Below are 20,407 nucleotides of genomic sequence, written 5' to 3' on the forward strand. Positions count from 1 at the left end.
ATGTAAATAATGTACCCAGTGTTTCCTTTCATCTAAATGAGAATGCAGTCTGTTTATGAAATCTAAGGGGCTCACTGCACATGACCACCTTTCCCTGAAATCGGTTTGGCTCTAACTAAGGCAATTTTTCCTTTGTAGAAGGATTTCTATTTGCTTTCTGATTAGCTTTTGCAGTACCTTACAGATCACACCTATCAGGGAGACTAATGTGCAGTTCAGCATCTCTTCCTGGTCTCCTTTCTTATAGATAGGTAGGATGTTTGCCCTTTTCCACTCTCTAGAACCTTTGCCCTCCAACAGCAACATCTTAAACGGTATTTCAAGGGGTTGGTTAACTTTCTGCACACACCTTCAGTTACAGGAAAAGAGAGAGACCTATGATTTGCCTACAATAGAAGGGAGACGAATAAGGAGTGACCTGATAATAACTTTTAAGATTATAAAATAGACTGATGGCATAATGAACAATGCTTCAAGAGATGTAGATATAAAATATTCAGAGGACATAATATGGAATAAACAAGAAACACGTTAACAAAGATGTGGAGTACTTTTTTAGTGTAAGAGTGGTGGATGAATGGAACAAACTGACCAGGGATGATGTAAATGTGGAAATTTAAAAATCAGTATGATACCAAAGCATGCTCTAGAGGTTGGATCCCAAAAGGGTAAAATACTTCCCTGTACAATATAAGTTTATAATTACATGAACTTAATAATATGTGACTTCAACACCCACCTTGTACCAGAAATTAACAGATACAGTGTGACAGAGGTTTGGTAAGCTCTCTATGTGATGCCACCAATACATGGGTATATAGAGAACATCACCAGGACCTACAACTGCCTCCACACCTCGAAGCTGTTCCAGTCCGGGGAACTTCTCCATGTCAGGTGCATCAAAGTCAACCTGAAGAATTTCATATCATTAGTTGATGTTGAATATCACTGTTGTTTGTACAATATAATGTATGACTGTATGTTAACTTCTATGCAACCTATTTCTAAAACATAAAACTTATAAGAAATAACTATGACTCATCTTCTTTATGACAGCTCATTTAAAAAAGTACAGAATTTCTTATGTATTTATTTATTATACTTTATCGCGGTCTCCCGCATTTGTGAGGCAGCGCAAGGAAACAGATGAAAGAATGGCCCAACCCACCCACATACACATGTACATACATACACGTACACACGCACATATACATACCTATACATTTCAACGTATACATATATATACATACACAGACATATACATATATACACATGTACATAATTCATACTTGCTGCCTTTATTCATTCCGTCGCCACCCCACCACAAATGAAATGACAACCCCCTCCCCCCCTCGTGCACGAGGTAGCGCTAAGGAAAGACAACAAAGGCCACATTTGTTCACACTCAGTCTCTAACTGTCATGTATAATGCACTGAAACCACAGCTCCCTCTCCACATCCAGGCCCCACAAAACTTTCCATGGTTTACTCCAGACGCTTCACATGCCCTGGTTCAATCCACTGACAGCAAGTCGACCCCGGTATACCAATTGTTCCAATTCACTCTACCCCTTGCACACCTTTCACCCTCCTGCATGTTCAGGCCCTGATTGCTCAAAATCTTCACTCTATCCTTCCACCTCCAATCTGGTCTCCCACTTCCTCTCGTTCCCTCCACCTCTGACACATGTATGCTCTTTGTCAATGTTTCTTCACTCATTCTCTCCATGTGACCAAACCATTTCAACACAACCTCTTCTGCTCTCTCAACCACACTCCTTTTATTACCACACATCTCTCTTACCCTTTCATTACTTACTCGATCAAACCACCTTGCACCACATACTGTCCTCAAACATATCATTTCCAACTCATCCACCCTCCTCCGAGCAACCCTATCTATAGCCCACACCTCGCAACCATAATCATTGTTGGAACCACTATTCCTTCAAACATACCCATTTTTGCTTTCCGAGATAATGTTCTTGCCTTCCACACATTTTTCAATGCTCCCAGAACTTTCGCCCCCTCCCCCACCCTGTGACTCACTTCTGCTTCCATGGTTCCATCTGCTGCCAAATCCACTCCCAGATATCTAAAACACTTCACTTCCTCCAGTTTTTCTCCATTCAAACTTACCTCCCAACTGACTTGTCCCTCAACCCTACTGTACCTAATAACCTTGCCCTTATTCACATTTACTCTCAGCTTTCTTCTTTCACACACTTTACCAGACTCAGTCACCAGCTTCTGCAGTTTCTCACCTGAATCAGCCTATTTCATGGGTTATTGTTAAGTACCTAACCATATCAAGAAAAGCAATTACGTGAAAAATGAGATGCATGCCTCCAGCAGATATGTTTTGATAAAGAATTTAAACTAATGATCTGCAGCATTTACACTCCTAAATGACCACATAAAAACAAGTACATGTTACCTGTGACTGTCGGTCATGTGGGTGATACACAGGATATGGATAAAGACGTTCATAATGTTCTGGGGCAAAAAGTATGCACCGCTTGTAACCAATCAACTGGCAGAAGAAGTTTTGCTGTTCATCATAGTGCACAGGGGTCACATTACCTAAAATTGAAAAATAAAACTAATGATACCAACAGAAAGTAGCCTATGGCATGTGTAATGTATATACTGTTTCCTAAACTGAGAACAAGATGTAGGAAAGAAAATTTTTTCACAATTAAAAGGTTTGAGATTTCTTTGGAAAATGATTTCATTTTTCAACTAAAAACAGAAGTCCTAAATTATGAAAAACTTTCTCTCTACATTATTGTTCACATGCTTTAAGGGGATCTCTGGCAACAAGAGGGTAAAAGCCCCTATTCCCCAGTCTTCTCGTGAAGTAAATGCCTTTCATTCCCAGCTAATCATCCAGATGAAAGTGGCTTATGACCCAACCCAGGTTGGTCTAACCTTCACCACACAATGACATCATCATCCCTAAGCAGTCAATACTGACCTACCTCACAATTCTTGGAACCTAGACATCAACCCAAGATTGGTCACCTTTGTTTACAATAAGGATTTATGAAAGAGAGGGATGTATGGCAAAGAAACAACAAAGAAAAATGCTATTGGACAACACTCCAGGGAAAGCAAGGTTTTCATACTCCAAAACTTGCATTTCCCTCCAGGGTAGGTTCATCCCAAAAGCCTTGGAAGCATCCTAATATGGCGGAGAGTTAGAAAAACTCAAAAAGGGAATCAAGTAAAACAAAAAAGGAGACTTTAAGAGTCATCTTTTGGCATAAATAGGGTCCTTCTACCCAGATGATGGCAACCCAAGGGCCACACCCAGTCAACCCTATATATCCAGAGTAAAGTAACATTAACAGGTATGTTAAAGGAATGCCTAATATCTCTACTGTTGATCTCTAAGGAAAAACTCTTTAGAAAGGCCAAAAGTGAAGGGTTCCTTCCCAAAATTATGGGTTCTTAACATATCGGTCAGACTGGGTTAAAAGATGTTCCTTGCTGAGTGAGGTTTTAATCCTCATGAGTACAATGATATATTCACCTTGATAATCTCTGATGATCTCTAGCAATTCTCTTACAGATTTAATAAGGCATAGGAGAGACGTTCTTTAGCAGCAGTCATCCGAGAATATATCAAAATACATTAGGGATATCTTTTTAATCAATTTCCTATAATTTCTTTTACTTGCCTATTCTTTTATTTCATTTAAACACAGGGTTTGGATTCATCCCCAAGTGAGACACTTTGCTGAAAGTGGAAAACTTCATATGTCTTGACAAAATTTTCTTGCAGGACTAAGACTAACCTTTATAAACTTTTAAAGAATTTGGATTTTGAGATTTTCTCCATGCAGAACTGGTATCAAAAACATTTTGCAAATGTAAACCCAAATAAAAGTACTGGAATCAAAGTCCCTAAGCCTAAGAGGGACTGCAGGTATCTACAACAGGATACTACAGTAAAAAATAAATATACACTAACACCTTTTTATCTCATTTCCATGTCTGGAAAACAGGTCTCCTCCACAGGTTCACTACCAGAGAATCAAAAAGCATAAATTAGAACAGCTAACATAGAATGATATTCATTTTCATTCTTCCCTGTCAAATTTATTCTAACTATACTTCTGCCCAAGAGAGTGGAGAAAGCCTTCTTAATCTTCAATCCCAACTTCATCAAGAGAAAACAAAAATTTAAGATACAGTCTGGCTGACAAACTCATCATAGGTTAATGTGCCTTGTTAACTGTTCCTCGTATTTACTCCTATGGTCCACTAAGAAGCGGCACTGGAGTTCACTAGTTATGGAGACTGTTGCCGTGGCCACCCTTGAGGGAGTTCCAACTGGAACAGGCGTCAGAGATATATATATGTAGCTAGATATCCTTTCTTACAAACTCTAGCATACAGTTTTTCTTAATTCATATATATCGCATGCACTTCATTTTTTCAAGAACTTTCTTCATTACCAGCACAGGTTCAAAAATCTAGTATATACACCCTCTCCTCTTCCTAAACCCATCTCATTCATCAACTACAAAAGGGGGTATCATATATCTTGTCAAATATGCTACATACATATATATTCCTCTGTAATTTTCATAATCACTTTTACTACCTTTACTTTCATACATCAGAATAATTAATGCCTTTGTCCAATCTTCAGGCACATAAATTTTCCATGCTGCTATACACACTTGATCAACTGCCTATGAATTAAATGGAATTGAATATAACAAGGACAGTAATACAACACACTATTTTCTCTCAACCACACCAAAAGAACTCATCATACTACCTTCTGGGGATTCATGGTAAGAATGCCTGTGACAAAAATACAATTAAGTAAAAATTATTCTCACTTTTAAATCAGAAATTATTTCATTTAATGCACACATGAATTAATGTTTATATGAATCATACCTTTGTACTTGCTATTCTACTGTAAAATTTCCCCACCTTTTAAGCCCTGGAATCTCAACTTTCACCAATAAAGTATAGGCAATTAAAATATTATGATGATCTTTTCTCTTTATAGCTAACAATTCCTTAAATTCTCAAAAGCTTCTCTTCAATACTACTACCATGTCCCAGTTGTTAACCTTTATCATGGCTAATAAGAATAAGACCATCTAACCTTCCATGCCCACCAGCAGAAGGTTAGACGTTAGAGGACCCCAGTTATTTGCATACTGCTGAACGTTGAGCCACTGCCAGTTAAACTGAAGGAAGTCCATCACAATACCCTGCCCAACTGTATTGTTTAAACCCTGCTGCAGGTAAGCTCTGTCGGAAGAAGTTTTGCAGCATTAAGGTCAAAAGCCCTGTGGAATAAGATGCTGGATAAATTGTTGCATCTATGGATAAAACCCTACTGATTATGTATCACAGTATTTTCTGATCTACTTTAATTCTACAAAATTATATCAACCATTCTGTTTCTACCTTCCTCGAAATATATATCTATTACACACATTTTAATTTTTCATTCATGAAATCCTAAACAAGCAGGATTCTCAAAAAATGTCAGTTACTGCAAAAGTATACAACACTTGAAAGTTGGGATTATTCATAACCATTATATCTGGGGAAGATTGTACAAGCACAACCCAGCTTTCATCATATAAAATGATATATAATGTTAGAAAAATCAGAAATTAGCTCTGACTGTGAGAGACATACACCTGTACAGTGGTGGGCACCAGGTACACGAACTCTAACCCATGTTGACTTGTTTGGCAAGATAGGTGGAAAACAATTAAAAACTGATGGCCAATCAACATGCAACTACTTGACCATCCAAATACTGACTGTTCCAGGATTCAAACCAAACATCCAGTCACCCTGGTCCTTCTATAACCATGATAACCCTCCTAACTCAGTTCCATCAGTGTTCCTCCTTCTAGCTCTGATGCAGGACAAAGTGAAAAACTTAATAAGGGGTGGGACAGAAATTCCCATCTATGTTACTAGAATCTGTAAAGAACTGAATTTTTGTATCTGATACACTTGTTACTAGGTTATAGTTTCAATGCAATGACAAGCCAGAAGGAGCAAAGTAAGGTGGACACTTGCTTGCATTTTGCTTCACTGTAGCTTTTCAAATTTGTGTAAGATTATTCACACATGAAAAGGATATTTATATGGCACTTAACAGTCTCTCGCAAAGGTAACTGTGGTAATTCTGGGAAAAACTGCAGTCTTAAATAGCAGGTCACTCGCAAAGGTAACTGTGGTAATTCTGGGAAAAACTGCAGTCTTAAATAGCAGGTCGAATTCAACTAAAATACGGGAATGCACATTCTTGAATCAGGAAGAGATCTAGCATGCACAGATATATTCGTAATGAGAGAACTTTGATATCTAGGGTAAATGGTTAAACAAGTAGGTTCAACTGGTTTATTGCAATGCACATTTCTAAACTGAAAGTAACCAATTCAATTATGAAAAAGAAGAATATCTGTGAAAAGAGAAACTTCTGTAAGTAGACAAAAGTATGCAGTGTAAAAGCATTTTTAGAAAAGAAAAAAGTTTCTCAACAGGACCACTCTTTAGAACAGGAATTTCACAATCCTTACCTAAGTATCCATCAAACTATCTCTAAATGAGAGATTTCTGTAAATGAATATGTAACAAAAAACAAATATGAAAAAAGAACACTCAAAACAATCAGTTGCTTCCTGCAGTGTGCCATCAGGAAGATGAGGGGGCACATTAAGGAATATGTAGATAGAAAGCCACAGTCTATAAGGGCAAAGATGGGGATGTTTGATGGAACAGTAGCTATGTTACATCAGTACTGTACAGGTGTAAAACATGGGCTTTAGACAAAAAACTAAGAGAGTGGATGTCCTAGAAATTAAATGTCTGAGGACATGTGGTGAGAGGTCAAATAAGAAATGATAAGTGTGAGAAATGTATAAAAATACGAGAAGTATGTATGAGAGAGCTGAAGAGGGTGTGCTGAAATGGACTGGACATACAGAGGATGAATCAGGACAGGATGACTAATAAAGTATACATCTCAAAAGTGGAGGGAACAAGGAAAAGGGAAAAACCAAAGTGGTGGAAGAATGGAGTTAAAAAACAAAGAGGCAGAAGGATGTGTGGAAGAATGGAGTTAAAAAAACAAAGAGGAAGAAGGATGGAGTTAAAGATGCTTTGAAGGTTTGGGGCCTTAATGAGAGAGGAGGGTGTGAGGCATACAAGAAACAGTGTGAACTGGAGCGATGTGGTATGCAAGGGATGGCAAGCTGTCAATGGGATGAACCAGGGCATACGAAGCAGTTGGAGGAAACCACAGAAAGGTGTGTGTGCCCTAGCTGTGGACAGGGGGCACTGAAACTGGTGCATTACACATGAGAGACAGAGCGGATGTGAGTGACTTTGTTCCTGGTACTACTTCAGTACAGAAATGGTGAACATGTATGAAACCTGTTCTTATTTTCAACTTTGATCACTTTCCTGTATTAGTGAGGTAGCACAAAGACCAGATTCTGTTCCTTCTTTTCGAAGCTGAAATACAAGATGGGGGAAATTTTCCAGCCTCCCTGCTCCAGCTCCTTTAAGTGGTCTTTCATGACATGCAGGGCATACGGGATAGAATTCTTTCTCCCTTACTCCAGGGATTCAAAAATATTTATTTATCTTTTTATCTGCTTTGTCGCTGTTTCCCGCATTAGCGAGGTAGCGCAAGGAAACAAACAAAAGAATGGCCCAACCCACCCACATACACATGTATATACACACATGTCCACACACGCAAATATACATACCCATACATCTCAACATATAAGTATATATACACACAAAGACATATACATATATACATAATTCATACTGTCTGCCTTTATTCATTCCCATGGCCACCCCGCCCCACATGAAATAACAACCCCCTCCCCCCTCATGTGTGCAAGGTAGCGCTAGGAAAAGACAACAAAGGCCACATTCGTTCACACTTAGTCTCTAGCTGTCATGTATAATGCACTGAAACCACAGCTACCTTTCCACATCCAGGCCCCAAAGAACTTTCCATGGTTTACCCCAGATGCTTCACACGCCCTGGTTCAATCCACTGACAGCACGTCGACCCCGGTATACCACATCGTTCCAATTCACTCTATTTTTTTCTTTATTCATAATCAACCCAGGACCAAATTCAATGAAAGAGTCATGGTGTTATCCAGGACCTCTTTCCAAAGGCTCCTGCAGTATCTCTTTTCACAAACATAACTACTTTTTTGTACTTACAGAATCAGCAATTTTCAATGCAGAAATGTGTGTTGCAATACACCAATTAAGTCTATCTGGATACCAAAGCACAACTGTAATAAATCCATGTTCCTGCTAGACATCTTGTTTACTGACCCAAGAGTGTTTATTGTTCCCAACAGTACTTCTGTTGGGTGTGACCTGCCTTTTAAGGTTTTTAAGACTCTGCACCTTAAATGAATGCAAGCTATAGGCAAACTTCCTTTTCTCTTGCTAGATTGCTGCTACATTAAAGCAAATCCTTTGTAGCTAGAGTGTAACACAAAAAAAAAAAAAATCTGTTTCTTGACAGACTGAGGTAATATATATGCTAATTTCAGTACCATCCCTCATTATGTTTTTCAGTCTGTTTTGTATCTGAGCAAAATCAGGTACACTGTTGAAGCTAAGTTAGGAGGGGCAGCATGGTTAAGGAAAAGAATGACTGCACGTTTGGTTTCAATTCTGGGATAGTCGTTTGTTGGACTGGTCAAGTAGTGGCTGGTTTGAATCCTGAGACATTTATTTGTTGATGGTCAAGTAGTTGCCTCTTGACTGGCACACATACATCTGGTGGATTAAGAGTGGGTTGCTTAGAAGTTGCCGAGTCACTGAAACATGAATGTTTTGTCAATGTGGTGTTTGCTTGGGGTAAGGGGATCTATGAACATAGGCTTCTGAAGAGTGAAGAAAGACAGAGATTTAAATTTCTGCATGGAAGTTAGAGGATGGGTATGAAGTGGTGCGTTGGGAGAGAGAGGTAGTGCTCCTACATATAACTGGGTGAATAAAGGAACAAAAATGTGACCCTCACCTTTCATCTCCAGGTTTCCAGTCCCTTAGCTTTTTAACAAATTCTGCAAATGTCATATCTACTCTTCTAGTAGGCGGAACAAAATTTGATTTGTATTGCTTAATCTTGGCTTCATCATAATACTTAAACTTGTGGTTCTTAGATACAAATACCATATAGCGTTCTGTCCCCATGTTTTCCACCAAATAATCTAAATCCCATTTCAAGGCTGTATCACAGAGTTTGGTGTCTGTCAGGACAACTGGCTTCTGTAACACAAAAGAGGTGTGAAAAATAAGTGTGACACTAGAATGCACAAAAAAATTACACAAACTCAATAACTTTTGACATAATTCTCATCAAAAAACTTCCAAATGCTGTATTATGCAGTACTAATTAAACAATCCATATATTCTGTCAAAAACTCATACTTCTGAGGTAATCAAAAAATACAAGCTTTCATGTTTGAAAAACCCTTTCTCTCCAGGGAAGTCTAATGGGCAATGAAAGATTTCTCTTGAATGCCCTTAGGGGTTAAAGCCTGGTGGTGTAGCAAAAGCATTCCCCAATCCACGGCAGTAGCACCTCATTTTTTTTGCCCTAACTTTCATCAATCAGTCCCTGACAATGATGATGTCATCAGATGACTCACACAGTTGGAATGATCTACATGATACCTCAGAATCTGCAGATCACGTGCATCAACCCAAAAGTAAACAAAACTGGAAAAGGGAAAGTTTCCTTTGAAGAAGCTGGGTAGGAAAATGGGAAAAACTGCTGATGGGGTACTATCTCTGAGAAATGGGTTTCCAAACTTCAAAACCTATATTTCTCTCCTAGCTACTAGTTTGTCCCATAAGCAATAAGAAGATACCCACATGAAAGAGAAAGGCTTAGAGAAAATACTTTTAAGTACCATACGTATCATAAAGACAAAAACATGGAAAACAGATTAGATTCAAAGTATACAATTCCATTAACTGTGGACAGAAGATACTCGTAGCACACTGTAAAGTATATAAATGTACATAAGGTATTTGTCATTTGTTTCTAAGCTCTACTTTCCCTAAAGGCACCAATATCCACTTCTGGGACACAAAACATCACTAACAACCTAACACTTCAAAGAATGTATAAAATTGTTCTCGGTAGATGGTGGCATTTTCAAAAATGTGTTTGGTATATTTCACCTAAAATACTGAACATTTTGATAAATTACGACTGCCAAGGAGATACGGTGAGGTTCTTATAGGTTCTGATGTTTCTTTATATGAATATTATTTTACACACTTATCAACCTAATAGTTTCCCTTATATATTACAAACACTAAGGACTTAAAATCACTTATTATCAAATATAAGACAGATCGGTCCTCTGCAGGTATTTCTGTGATCACAACAAACTATACACAACATTTAAAACATAAGTAGCCATTTCCCAATGCTATTAGCGATGCACAAACTGCAAACCTAGATAATTATCCAAAGCAAGAAAAAGTTACCCAGTATGACTCCAGTTCTTAAGCGAAACCAAACTGATGTATGACCAAAACTTCACTGTAAATGAACCAAATAGGTTAACATAAATCAAAAGCTGCACCAAAAATTAGTGAGGGAAGATATACCATTTTCGTAATTCCATATGCCTTTCCATCAGTTTAAGCTACACATTATCAGGTTATGTTTCTTGTTGTGTGCACTTTCCCTACTAACCATAAACGCTGAAAAATACACTTCCACTACGTGTTACTTCCTAACGAAGGTTCATCTTACTTCGAACAACTCCATTTCTCTCTCTCCCCTTGCACTAACCTCTTGGGAGATTAACTCGTTCACTTGGGGATCTTTACATGATAGTCGCGGGATTGGTTCCGTGGGGAAAAAGTATTTTCTAATGTGGCTGTCGTCCCAACCTTTCCTGGTGCCGTTCATTGTTGACATTGCGAGTGACGAGTGGAGGAACAGATGAGCCACTGGTCCTTAAGAAAGATGCAATATTGCGGCCTCTGGCAACAATTTTACTAACTCTCCCTATGTCCAATAGATGGCATTACTCCATATTTAGAAAAATATATTTACGTGGGTTGCATACACCTATTCTATTTAGTAGCTTACGGGAAGATAAGAAGCATGACAAAAAAGATATCTATACCATGAGGGTGACAAGATAGAAAGTAGCGATACCATCGGCCTACCAGATATACTATCACATGATGAGCGAGACAGGAAATCATTTTGATAAGGGTCACTGAGAGATGTGGTCACATGATCCCCGAGGCTGGATTTCCCATTACATCAGGTTCTATATGGCACAGGGCCCAAGGATGTGGATTCCCTTAGTATATGAAATACGAATTTTTCCATTTTACCGATGCATAGTCAGTTCTGTTAAAGAAACGATATATATATATATATATATATATATATATATATATATATATATATATATATATATATATATATATATATATATATATATATGCAGGTTTTTATTGGGCCTAATGGCTATCGACCTCTAAGTGGTCACTGAGACGCAAAAAAAAAAAGTAAAAAATCCTGAGAATAAATTTCCAGGAACTGAAAAGGTTTTCCATCGTTTATAATGGTCAGGGAATTTACCGGGGGAGGTGTCAAGGAAGCACAAATCAGAAAGGGCTAGAAAAAAATATAGCTGAATACTTTTTTCTCTCCTTTATAGTGAAAAGGGAGAGAGAAATATATAGGAGTCAGTGGAAAGATACGAAAGGTGAGAGACAGAAGAATGGGCACTGATAAACTAGAGGACGTTAGAGGCATAGCCCTCAAAAGGTCGAGTGTCGAAATATCCTGTGTAAAGGACACAAATAGAACCACAGTCAGGCAAGTTTTCGAAAGGCATAACAGAACAAAAAAAAAAAAAAGGTGAATAAAAGATCCGAATGCACGGAAAAGGGGTTAGACAGAGATCGATGCCTTACGATTACCCAAGAGGAAATGTTGAAGTTAATACTTACACAGAGAGAGAGAGAGAGAGAGAGAGAGAGAGAGAGAGAGAGAGAGAGAGAGAGAGAGAGAGAGAGAGAGAGAGAGAGAGAGAGAGAGAGAGAACTGTACAGTGAGCGAGTCGCGTGTTTACGTGACATTGATCACTGCGCAATACGACGATGACTCGCTTGTGCCTATCTTCATATTGCCTATAATTATTCCTATCATCTATATAAATAAATCTTTGTTATATACATCTTATGATAACTTTTCAACATTAAATTTGTCATTGAATATTTCAATCTCAGAATATCACAAGTGTCCGTACACAAGACATTGTGGTCGTATAGAATTTTCGAATTGTATCTACTTTATCCTCTCCATATGTAGACTGATATGTAACTTTAATTAAAATTATAAACATTAGTTATCAATTAGTTATCAACCAACTATCAAGGCCCAAAAGGTAATAAGGAGAGTCGACGATCCCAGTTTACTGACTCATACATAAATCCCTGAATTAATTTCAGTCAACAATTCTTACATAGTTAATTTTTTCCTCTAACTTTTACAATTATATTGAAAGAGTTAGTGAATATTATGATGGCCATGTGGACCATGTTTATGCAGGAGAGCTGGAGGCTGACGTGCGCCAAGGTCAGCGTGTACATGTGAAAGAAAATGGTTGCTTGCGAGTTGACAGCTCAAGATAGCCTTTCGATTTAAATTGCCTATTTGGAGACTGCCGACTCCATAGATTAATGTGGTGACAACTTCATTTTCCCTTAATGACTAGCAGGGTAATTCGAGCCGGGAAAGATAAGGTACCTCTATGGTAATAAGTAGATGGGCGATGTAGATTCCAACGACTGAAGGACATAGCAATCCGGGAATATGTGTGAGGCTGGACACGTACGCAGCAGATACGGTGTTTGGTGTTATTTACTGCGTGTTCCACGTATTTACCACGTGTTCCACGTATTTACCACGTGTTCCACGTATTTTCTATGTGTCTTATGTATAGCATAGATTCATAGCCTTTAGTGGGCGCTGGCTATCAAATACGACGGAAATCAAATACGACGAAATCCATCACACTGTTTTATGGGAGAATGATGGTTAAATATTATCAAAAAAACTTTTGAATTCTCTAAAAAAGGATAAAAAAATATAATCTTTTGATCACGACAATCGTTGAGCACGAAGGTACCCTGGTATATATAGTGGTACGACCCTTGAGTATGTGTTAGTATAGATCACATGCAAAGATCAGGCCATCATAGCGTCATACTTACAGGTCGCAACGTCGTGTTATGAGTCGTACCGTCGTTCTTAAGGGTCGTACTCTCGTGCTTATGGGTCGTACCGTCGTGCTTATAGGTCGTACTACCGTGCTTATGAGTCGTAACGTCGTGTTTAAGGGTCGTACCGTCGTGTTTAAGGGTCGTAAAGTCGTGCTGAAGGGTCGTACCGTCGCGCTTATGGGTCGTACCGTCGTGCTGAAGGTCGTACCGTCGTGTTGAAGGGTCGGACCGTCGTAATTATCAATCGTACCGAATTCTGTCAATTTGTTTCATCACCGAAACAATAAATAAAGCTAAATCTAAACATTCTGCATCAGAGCAGCGTATATATATATATATATATATATATATATATATATATATATATATATATATATATATATATATATATATATATATATTGGCAATCTTCATTTTTCACTGAACAGTTTGGCTGTCGTGGAAGCAATGTGGCGCCATTCATGGCCAAGGTCAGTCGGGAAGGGAGTATAAAACATTTACAAGGTCAAAGGTGTCACACATTCTAGTGTCAGTCGACCCCAGACCAACATGAAGCTCCGTGAGTAAATCGATGCGAGAGAGAGAGAGAGAGAGAGAGAGAGAGAGAGAGAGAGAGAGAGAGAGAGAGAGAGAGAGAGAGAGAGAGAGAGAGAGATTAAGCATAAACTAAATTCTAAAAGGAGAAAATGATGAAAACAGGTGGATTGTTTTTCAAGTTGAGCTACCCCGCGCCAGGTTTTGAACGCAGACCCGTCAGATAAATGAACTGCAACGCAGACCATCAAACCGTAAAGTTAATATACATAGGACTGCTTACCTGTGTTATTCAACATTATTTTCCAACCCTTGTATTAAATCAGTGACGCATATCTTCACGCAATCATTCTGTAAGATGGTAAGTATCTTTTCTTATAGAAATAGAAGAATATCTTTGGACTTTGAATGAAAATTGTGATTTATTCCACCATCTTCAATAAGTTTAATTGTGATTTACATTAGTTATATGTACGACTTGTTTCCTATAGCATGTGTGATGATGTGTTTGATGCCACTGAAAGTAACCACTACAGCCCCAACTGACGTGAACTACAGGTTTTATTTTCTACATGCAGAATATCTTGCTAACCACACTCTGTTCTTGTATAAGGATAATGCAAGCACGATTTCCCCGCAAAGACCAACTGTTCTGGATATAAAAGCTTATGCTAAAGGCGAATCTGACCTATTTTCTTTGTATCCATATTTTGCAAACCCATTTTCTTTATGTTGCAACGGGTAACTAAAGGAGAATTTCTTTAGCCATCCCAGCCCTTAGGGCAAATTACACACTAGAGGACTTATCTTTCCTTAGACAAGAACCTACTTCTTTTTCACCTATCCTAACGGGTCAGGGGTCTTTTATACTTTTTTATCTTTAATTTCTGGATGAATGGACATTAACACTTTTAGTCTTTTGAACTTTACAAGTGACATAATTCAGGCCATGAATATTCACTCTCTCTCTCTCTCTCGTGATGCTAAATGGTGAGGTTGTGATTGATTCATACTCATCTTCTAAAACCTAAGTTTCTTCTCTGAATAAGAAATGATACATCTTTACACCGTAATTATCATATCGCTTTATAAAATTGTTACTACCAATATACCTATCAAGGAACTGTTCCATTTTCTGCTGATATATGAATTTTGTCATCCTGTATCTGCGTTGCATCACAGGCATGAGCCACACGATCAGACACATCACTTCTGCCCGTGGCTCCACTACATAGGCTACCCAGACGTCTGCATGACAGAATCTAATCATCTGTTAACTGCCCATCATATACTTGAATGCTCTATGGTAATGGAAAACGAGAGGGAAGAGTAACTGTGGGTGCCTTGTTGGGAGAAGATGGGATTCTCCAGGGTCGACATTCGGCATTAGAGAAAACGATTTCAGGACCTCAATAAACACTCTAGTGAATAACTGCGATAGAAATAAAAGCCGGGGTTGTATGTTGTTGCGTTCTGTGGCTACTGATTGCTAAATGGTCATGAAGCAGGTCAGTTTTCCATAAGACTAGAAATGGATGACCCTGACCATACACAGAAATGATGCGTCAGCTGGTATCATGTTTTTTCGTATTCCTTTTAAAGGGAGGAGGAGGAAGAAGAACATTCTTCACTTGTTGCTTCCACTCGATCATGGCACTCCTTCCTCCCACAGTAGGAGAAATATTTTGATGTTTCATTATCCTGGAGTGCAATGTTCGTCCACCTACCAACAAATAAACAGCAGCTCTGCTGAGCTTGATGGTTTCAAACCATTTTCCAGTTTTCTTATTTGCACACGTTCCTTCATCACCACACCCCCTAATGGTAACCCCCTTCCCTCCCAAACCCCATGTAAACACCTGCCATTTTACTTGTGATACCTACAACCCATCCTCTTCAAAATCCCCCTTCTAGATCTCACCCCCAGCTCCTACAACCCGTTCCTCCAGCCTATAACCAAGGGAGACATTCATAACCTTTCCTTCAGCCATCTGGAACCTGGAACAACCACAAGAAGGAAGAGGGTGACGTGGGGTCATGCATCACGAGTGAAAGAAAACGTGATGTGCGTGATGGAAAGATCGGTGTCAGCAGGTCAAGAGTTCAGCAAAATAGGATCAAAATCAGGGATGTTTCACGTCCTTTCAGGGCTGTTCACATCTACTCTTAAAGCTATTCGCCCACTATCGCGGGAAATGGCGAATAGTATGAATATATATATATATATATATATATATATATATATATATATATATATATATATATATATATATACATACAGGTTACACAGCTAGCGAAACATGTCACCTTTGGCAAAAGCTGGATGACTTAGAGTACAGCGTTGTTGAAGCTACTTCACTCACCAAAGGGGGCTTCAATCCCCTCCCTTGGTAGTGACGGTCTTGAGCATCAGGAACCTTTAAAGGTCGTGAATACCACCAGGACTTTGATAGAAACTGGTCGTGGGATGTTCATACATATACATATGCATACGTCCCCCCCAAAAAAAAAATGATGTTGACAAGTGGAAAAACTCAGGACCTCGTGTGCATTACAACATCTCGGTTTGATCCAGCAGGTTGGTGTTGTCTTTGGCGTATTTATACCAAGGTTCTGTGTTTCCACAGCTGAATCATAACATTACAGAGTTTATGCAATTATACTGCAGTGTGTGTGTGTGTGTGTGTGTGTGTGTGTGTGTGTGTGTGTGTGTGTGTGTGTGTGTGTGTGTGTGTGTGTGTGTGTGTGAGTTTATGAGGTTGGGCGGAGAGGCAGCCAGACGTCAGAGAGGCTGTCGAGCTCCCGTCGCCATGAGGCGCTGTAAGTCAGTGTCTGTCAGAGAGAGAGAGAGAGAGAGAGAGAGAGAGAGAGAGAGAGAGAGAGAGAGAGAGAGAGAGAGAGAGAGAGAGAGAGAGTCTTTCTGGAACACTTGGTCTTGTCAGCTTTTGCGTGGATGACCATCGCGCGCCTTCCTTCTCTTCCAGTTGCAGTGGTTGCCGTGGTTGCCGTGGTGGCCTTGCTGAGCGTTGCCACCCTGCAAGTCAATGGCGCCCCTGAAGCCAGCAGGTAGGCCAATGTAGGGGGTCAGTCAGCGAGTGTCTCTCTAGGGGGAGGGTGGAGTGAGGCTCATACATAACGAGGAATGTGACCCTACCCCCAAAACCTCCACCTTCTGAAAAGAATGTACAGAATTTCCCCCCCTTCACCCCCGTAGTGTCCAAAGAGTGGATTACCAGTTGGTCATGACACACATCAATGCAATGATATATGGAAAAAAAATAGAGTGAGGCGGGCGGGGGGAGGGGGGGGAGGGATGGGAAAGATGATGTGAAAAACTAACTTATATTTTGGTTTCTTCGTCGTGGTGGTCAGGTACAGGCGAGATGCAGCGGTGGAGGTTGAACGCCCTAGTAAGTACAACGACTACATCTACAAACACAAGGACAATTACAATTACAATTACAGGGACAATTACAATAAGTACAAGACTCACTGATTAGCTTTCAAGAACAGGTGATTACATATGTAATTAAGGAAATGAATTACTGAGGTTAAGTACACGTATACATACGATCGCAAACATATATGAATGATAAGTAGGCTAATATATATATATATATATATATATATATATATATATATATATATATATATATATATATATATATATATATATATATATATATATATATATATATATATATATATTATCCCTGGGGATAGGGGAGAAAGAATACTTCCCACGTATTCCCTGCGTGTCGTAGAAGGCGACTAAAAGGGAAGGGAGCGGGGGGCTGGAAATCCTCCCCTCTCTTTTTTTTTTTTTTTTTTTTTTTTTTTTTTCAAAAGAAGGAACAGAGAAGGGGGCCAGGTGAGGGTATTCCCTCAAAGGCCCAGTCCTCTGTTCTTAACGCTACCTCGCTATCGCGGGAAATGGCGAATAGTATGAAAAAAAAAAAAAAAAAAAAATATATATATATATATATATATATATATATATATATATATATATATATATATATATATATATATATATATATATATATACACACACACACTATACACACAAAGTATTGTAGGTCTTCAATCAAAACACGTATTTTTTCTAACACGTACACAGTATGAAAAAAAATTTCCCCTTGCTGGAAAAAACCCCACTCTTTTCCACCCTATATGTAAAAATACTGTGGATGAAAACTCCCATCCTTAGATCCTCACGTCTTTATCTTGTCCTCCCCCAGTCCAGCTAGAGTGTCCACCGCTCCAAAGGCTATGCTTGGAAGACCGAACCTACAGGGGTCCGAGATCGTGCATAGAAGACATCGAGTGTCGAATGAATGAGGTTTGCTGCCCCGATGCATGCCTACCCGAGTTGAAGGTCTGTAAACCTGGTAATAAGGTTTAGTCGAGGGTGTTGCTGGCATGGTGGAGGTGAGGTGTGGGAACACCACACCGTCTCACTCTACCTCCTCCTTCTCCTCCTTCTCCTTCTCGATCGTTGGAATCAACGAATTTTAACAAATGTGTGATCAACATCTCCCTTCTCTCTATCTCTATCTATCTATCTCTCTCAGCTCACGAACCTGTTTCGAAAAGCATTTCTGTGTTTCATTTGTATGATTCAAGAGTGTTTAAATAAATAAATACCCCTCTGGTATGCTATAGCGTTTTATATATCTCCTCTACAACGATGTTTATCACATTTATAAACTTTAGCGCTTCCACTTTCAGTTACTTTTCACTGAGCATGTATTGTAGCGTTGTCTAACACTGGTCCAAAGGCTTCATGTCCATTGAGCACAATACAGTGAACCACGAGTCGTGCTGTATCCAAGGTGATTATATTGTACTTGATGATACTGTTAGAAAAATGATCACCTTTAAGATTAAAGGAAATATATTCATATTGACCCTTCATTTTGGAAGTAACCACTGACTGTAAAAGCTTCAAATTAAAACATCACTACGAAATGCCATGTCACTTATGCCTGATGGAGATCAAAATCCTTATCTGGAGAAACAAAGGAAAAGCGAATTCAATCCCGTTCAATTCTTAGATTCTTGAATGCCTCTCAGGTGTTGAGGATAATTCTCTGACCACAGACGCCTTCACTGTACTTAGCATAGGTCCTTGCCATGCAAAAAAAAAAAGAAAAAAGAAAAAAAATCGAAAGGCAATAGATCCGTACTGAATTTCAGTCATATGTCACCAAAAATGACGACAAAGTTCACCGAAATGGAAAAGCTAGACCGAGGAGTATCACGAAGCAACGGAGCTCAGGAGGAACTCCAGGTGGCAAGAGTGGGAGAACTTCTGCACCAAATGCAGACCCCGACACGGGTTCCCCTCTCCTGCCTCCAACCTGGCCACATATGCACGTGTACACATGGCTTACCTGCATGTGCTGAACACCATCTTAATCTAAATGAGAAACCACGATATCTTGCTCATCACAACACATACTAAAGCCAGTCTACATAAAGTGAGCTTTGCTATCTTGTGGTGAGGATAAGAGAGCGAATACATGACTTAAGGATCAGATCATGATCAAGGGAGGAGGAGGAGGAGGAGGAGGAGGAGGAGGGGAAGCAGAGATGACTGGACACTAACACGAGTATAGGATGAAGAGGACCAGATATATCCAGGTGTGGAAAGATGCTCAAATGCAGAGGAAGGTGTTTGAGGGGCTGAGGAGATGAAGACAGAGAGAGGTAGTTACGAGGAAGATCGGGGTCAGGTATAGGAAGGAAGACAAGTTTTCACACTCAGGGCACTTCTAACTTCCTACCCACTGGCATGGAGGGTGAAGAAAGGAAGAAAAAAGACAATGGTTTTCTTCAGGACATTGCACGAGAGGCTGAATTTCAGTCGGACGTGGCCCCTGGCGCGAGTTGCGTCCACCCACACAGTAATATGACCCAAATGTTTTGTGGGGAAGACCAATGGCCATCTACCATACGTTTCTCTAATGCTGGCCCTAAGCGGACGGCCTCTCAGACCACAACGAAAACACGACACAGAATGAAAATATTTGTCGTGGATTATGAAACAGCTTCTAACGATGCCCAGTGAATCAACCCTCCTTCTGTGTTGATGTAGGAGGTAATGAGGAAATGTTTAGTCTAGGAGAAATGTTGCGCTCTAGTCGTTTTCATGTTGAATCGTGACCGTCCATAGACATCAGTCACAGAACACACACACACACACACACGCACACACACACACACACACATATATATATACATATATATTTTTATATATATATATATATATATATATATATATATATATATATATATATATTATATATATATATATATATATATATATATATATATATATATATATTTTTTTTTTTTTTTTTTTTTTTTCCTATACATATTCGCCATTTCCCGCGTTAGCGAGGTGGCGTTAAAAACAGAGGACTGAGCCTCAAAGGAAATATCCTCACTTGGCCCCCTTCTCTGTTCCTTTTTTTGGAAAAATTAAAAACGGAAGAGGAGGATTTCCAGCCCCCCACCCCTTCCCCTTTTAGTCGCCTTCTGTGACACGCAGGGAATACATGGG

At 39.2% G+C, this 20,407-nt stretch overlaps 2 protein-coding genes across 5 annotated transcripts in view; one reads left to right on the plus strand and one right to left on the minus strand.

Annotated features, from left to right (window-relative positions):
• LOC139759533 (hypoxia-inducible factor 1-alpha inhibitor-like) overlaps positions 1 to 11,040 on the minus strand; it is a 36,106-nt gene extending 25,066 nt beyond the window's left edge. For 2 of the 3 annotated variants that reach the window (XM_071681756.1, XM_071681755.1), the window contains exons 1-5: positions 10,850 to 11,008; positions 9,059 to 9,306; positions 5,132 to 5,280; positions 2,438 to 2,583; positions 740 to 910 (exon numbers count right to left, since the gene is read on the minus strand). In XM_071681756.1, the coding sequence (XP_071537857.1) occupies positions 740 to 910; positions 2,438 to 2,583; positions 5,132 to 5,280; positions 9,059 to 9,306; positions 10,850 to 10,978 (843 nt within the window). In that variant the 5' untranslated portion in view covers positions 10,979 to 11,008. Of the gene's footprint in view, positions 1 to 739; positions 911 to 2,437; positions 2,584 to 5,131; positions 5,281 to 9,058; positions 9,307 to 10,849 lie in introns of all 3 variants that reach the window. The other variant, XM_071681754.1, reaches the window with a different exon arrangement.
• Positions 11,041 to 13,808: 2,768 nt separating this feature from the next.
• LOC139759535 (uncharacterized) lies at positions 13,809 to 18,496 on the plus strand. 2 transcript variants are annotated; one of them, XM_071681758.1, is made up of 4 exons: positions 13,809 to 13,864; positions 16,824 to 16,905; positions 17,212 to 17,249; positions 18,081 to 18,496. In XM_071681758.1, the coding sequence occupies exons 1-4, from the start codon at positions 13,855 to 13,857 to the stop codon at positions 18,242 to 18,244; spliced, it is 294 nt and encodes a 97-aa protein (XP_071537859.1). In that variant the 5' UTR covers positions 13,809 to 13,854; the 3' UTR covers positions 18,245 to 18,496. The 2 variants fall into 2 exon arrangements, with proteins under 2 accessions (XP_071537859.1, XP_071537858.1); XM_071681757.1 differs by lacking the exon at positions 13,809 to 13,864 and adding an exon at positions 16,590 to 16,659.
• The last annotated feature ends 1,911 nt before the right edge of the window (positions 18,497 to 20,407 follow it).

This window comes from Panulirus ornatus, chromosome 33 (genome assembly GCF_036320965.1).
Source record: "Panulirus ornatus isolate Po-2019 chromosome 33, ASM3632096v1, whole genome shotgun sequence".
Lineage (NCBI taxonomy): Eukaryota > Metazoa > Arthropoda > Malacostraca > Decapoda > Palinuridae > Panulirus > Panulirus ornatus.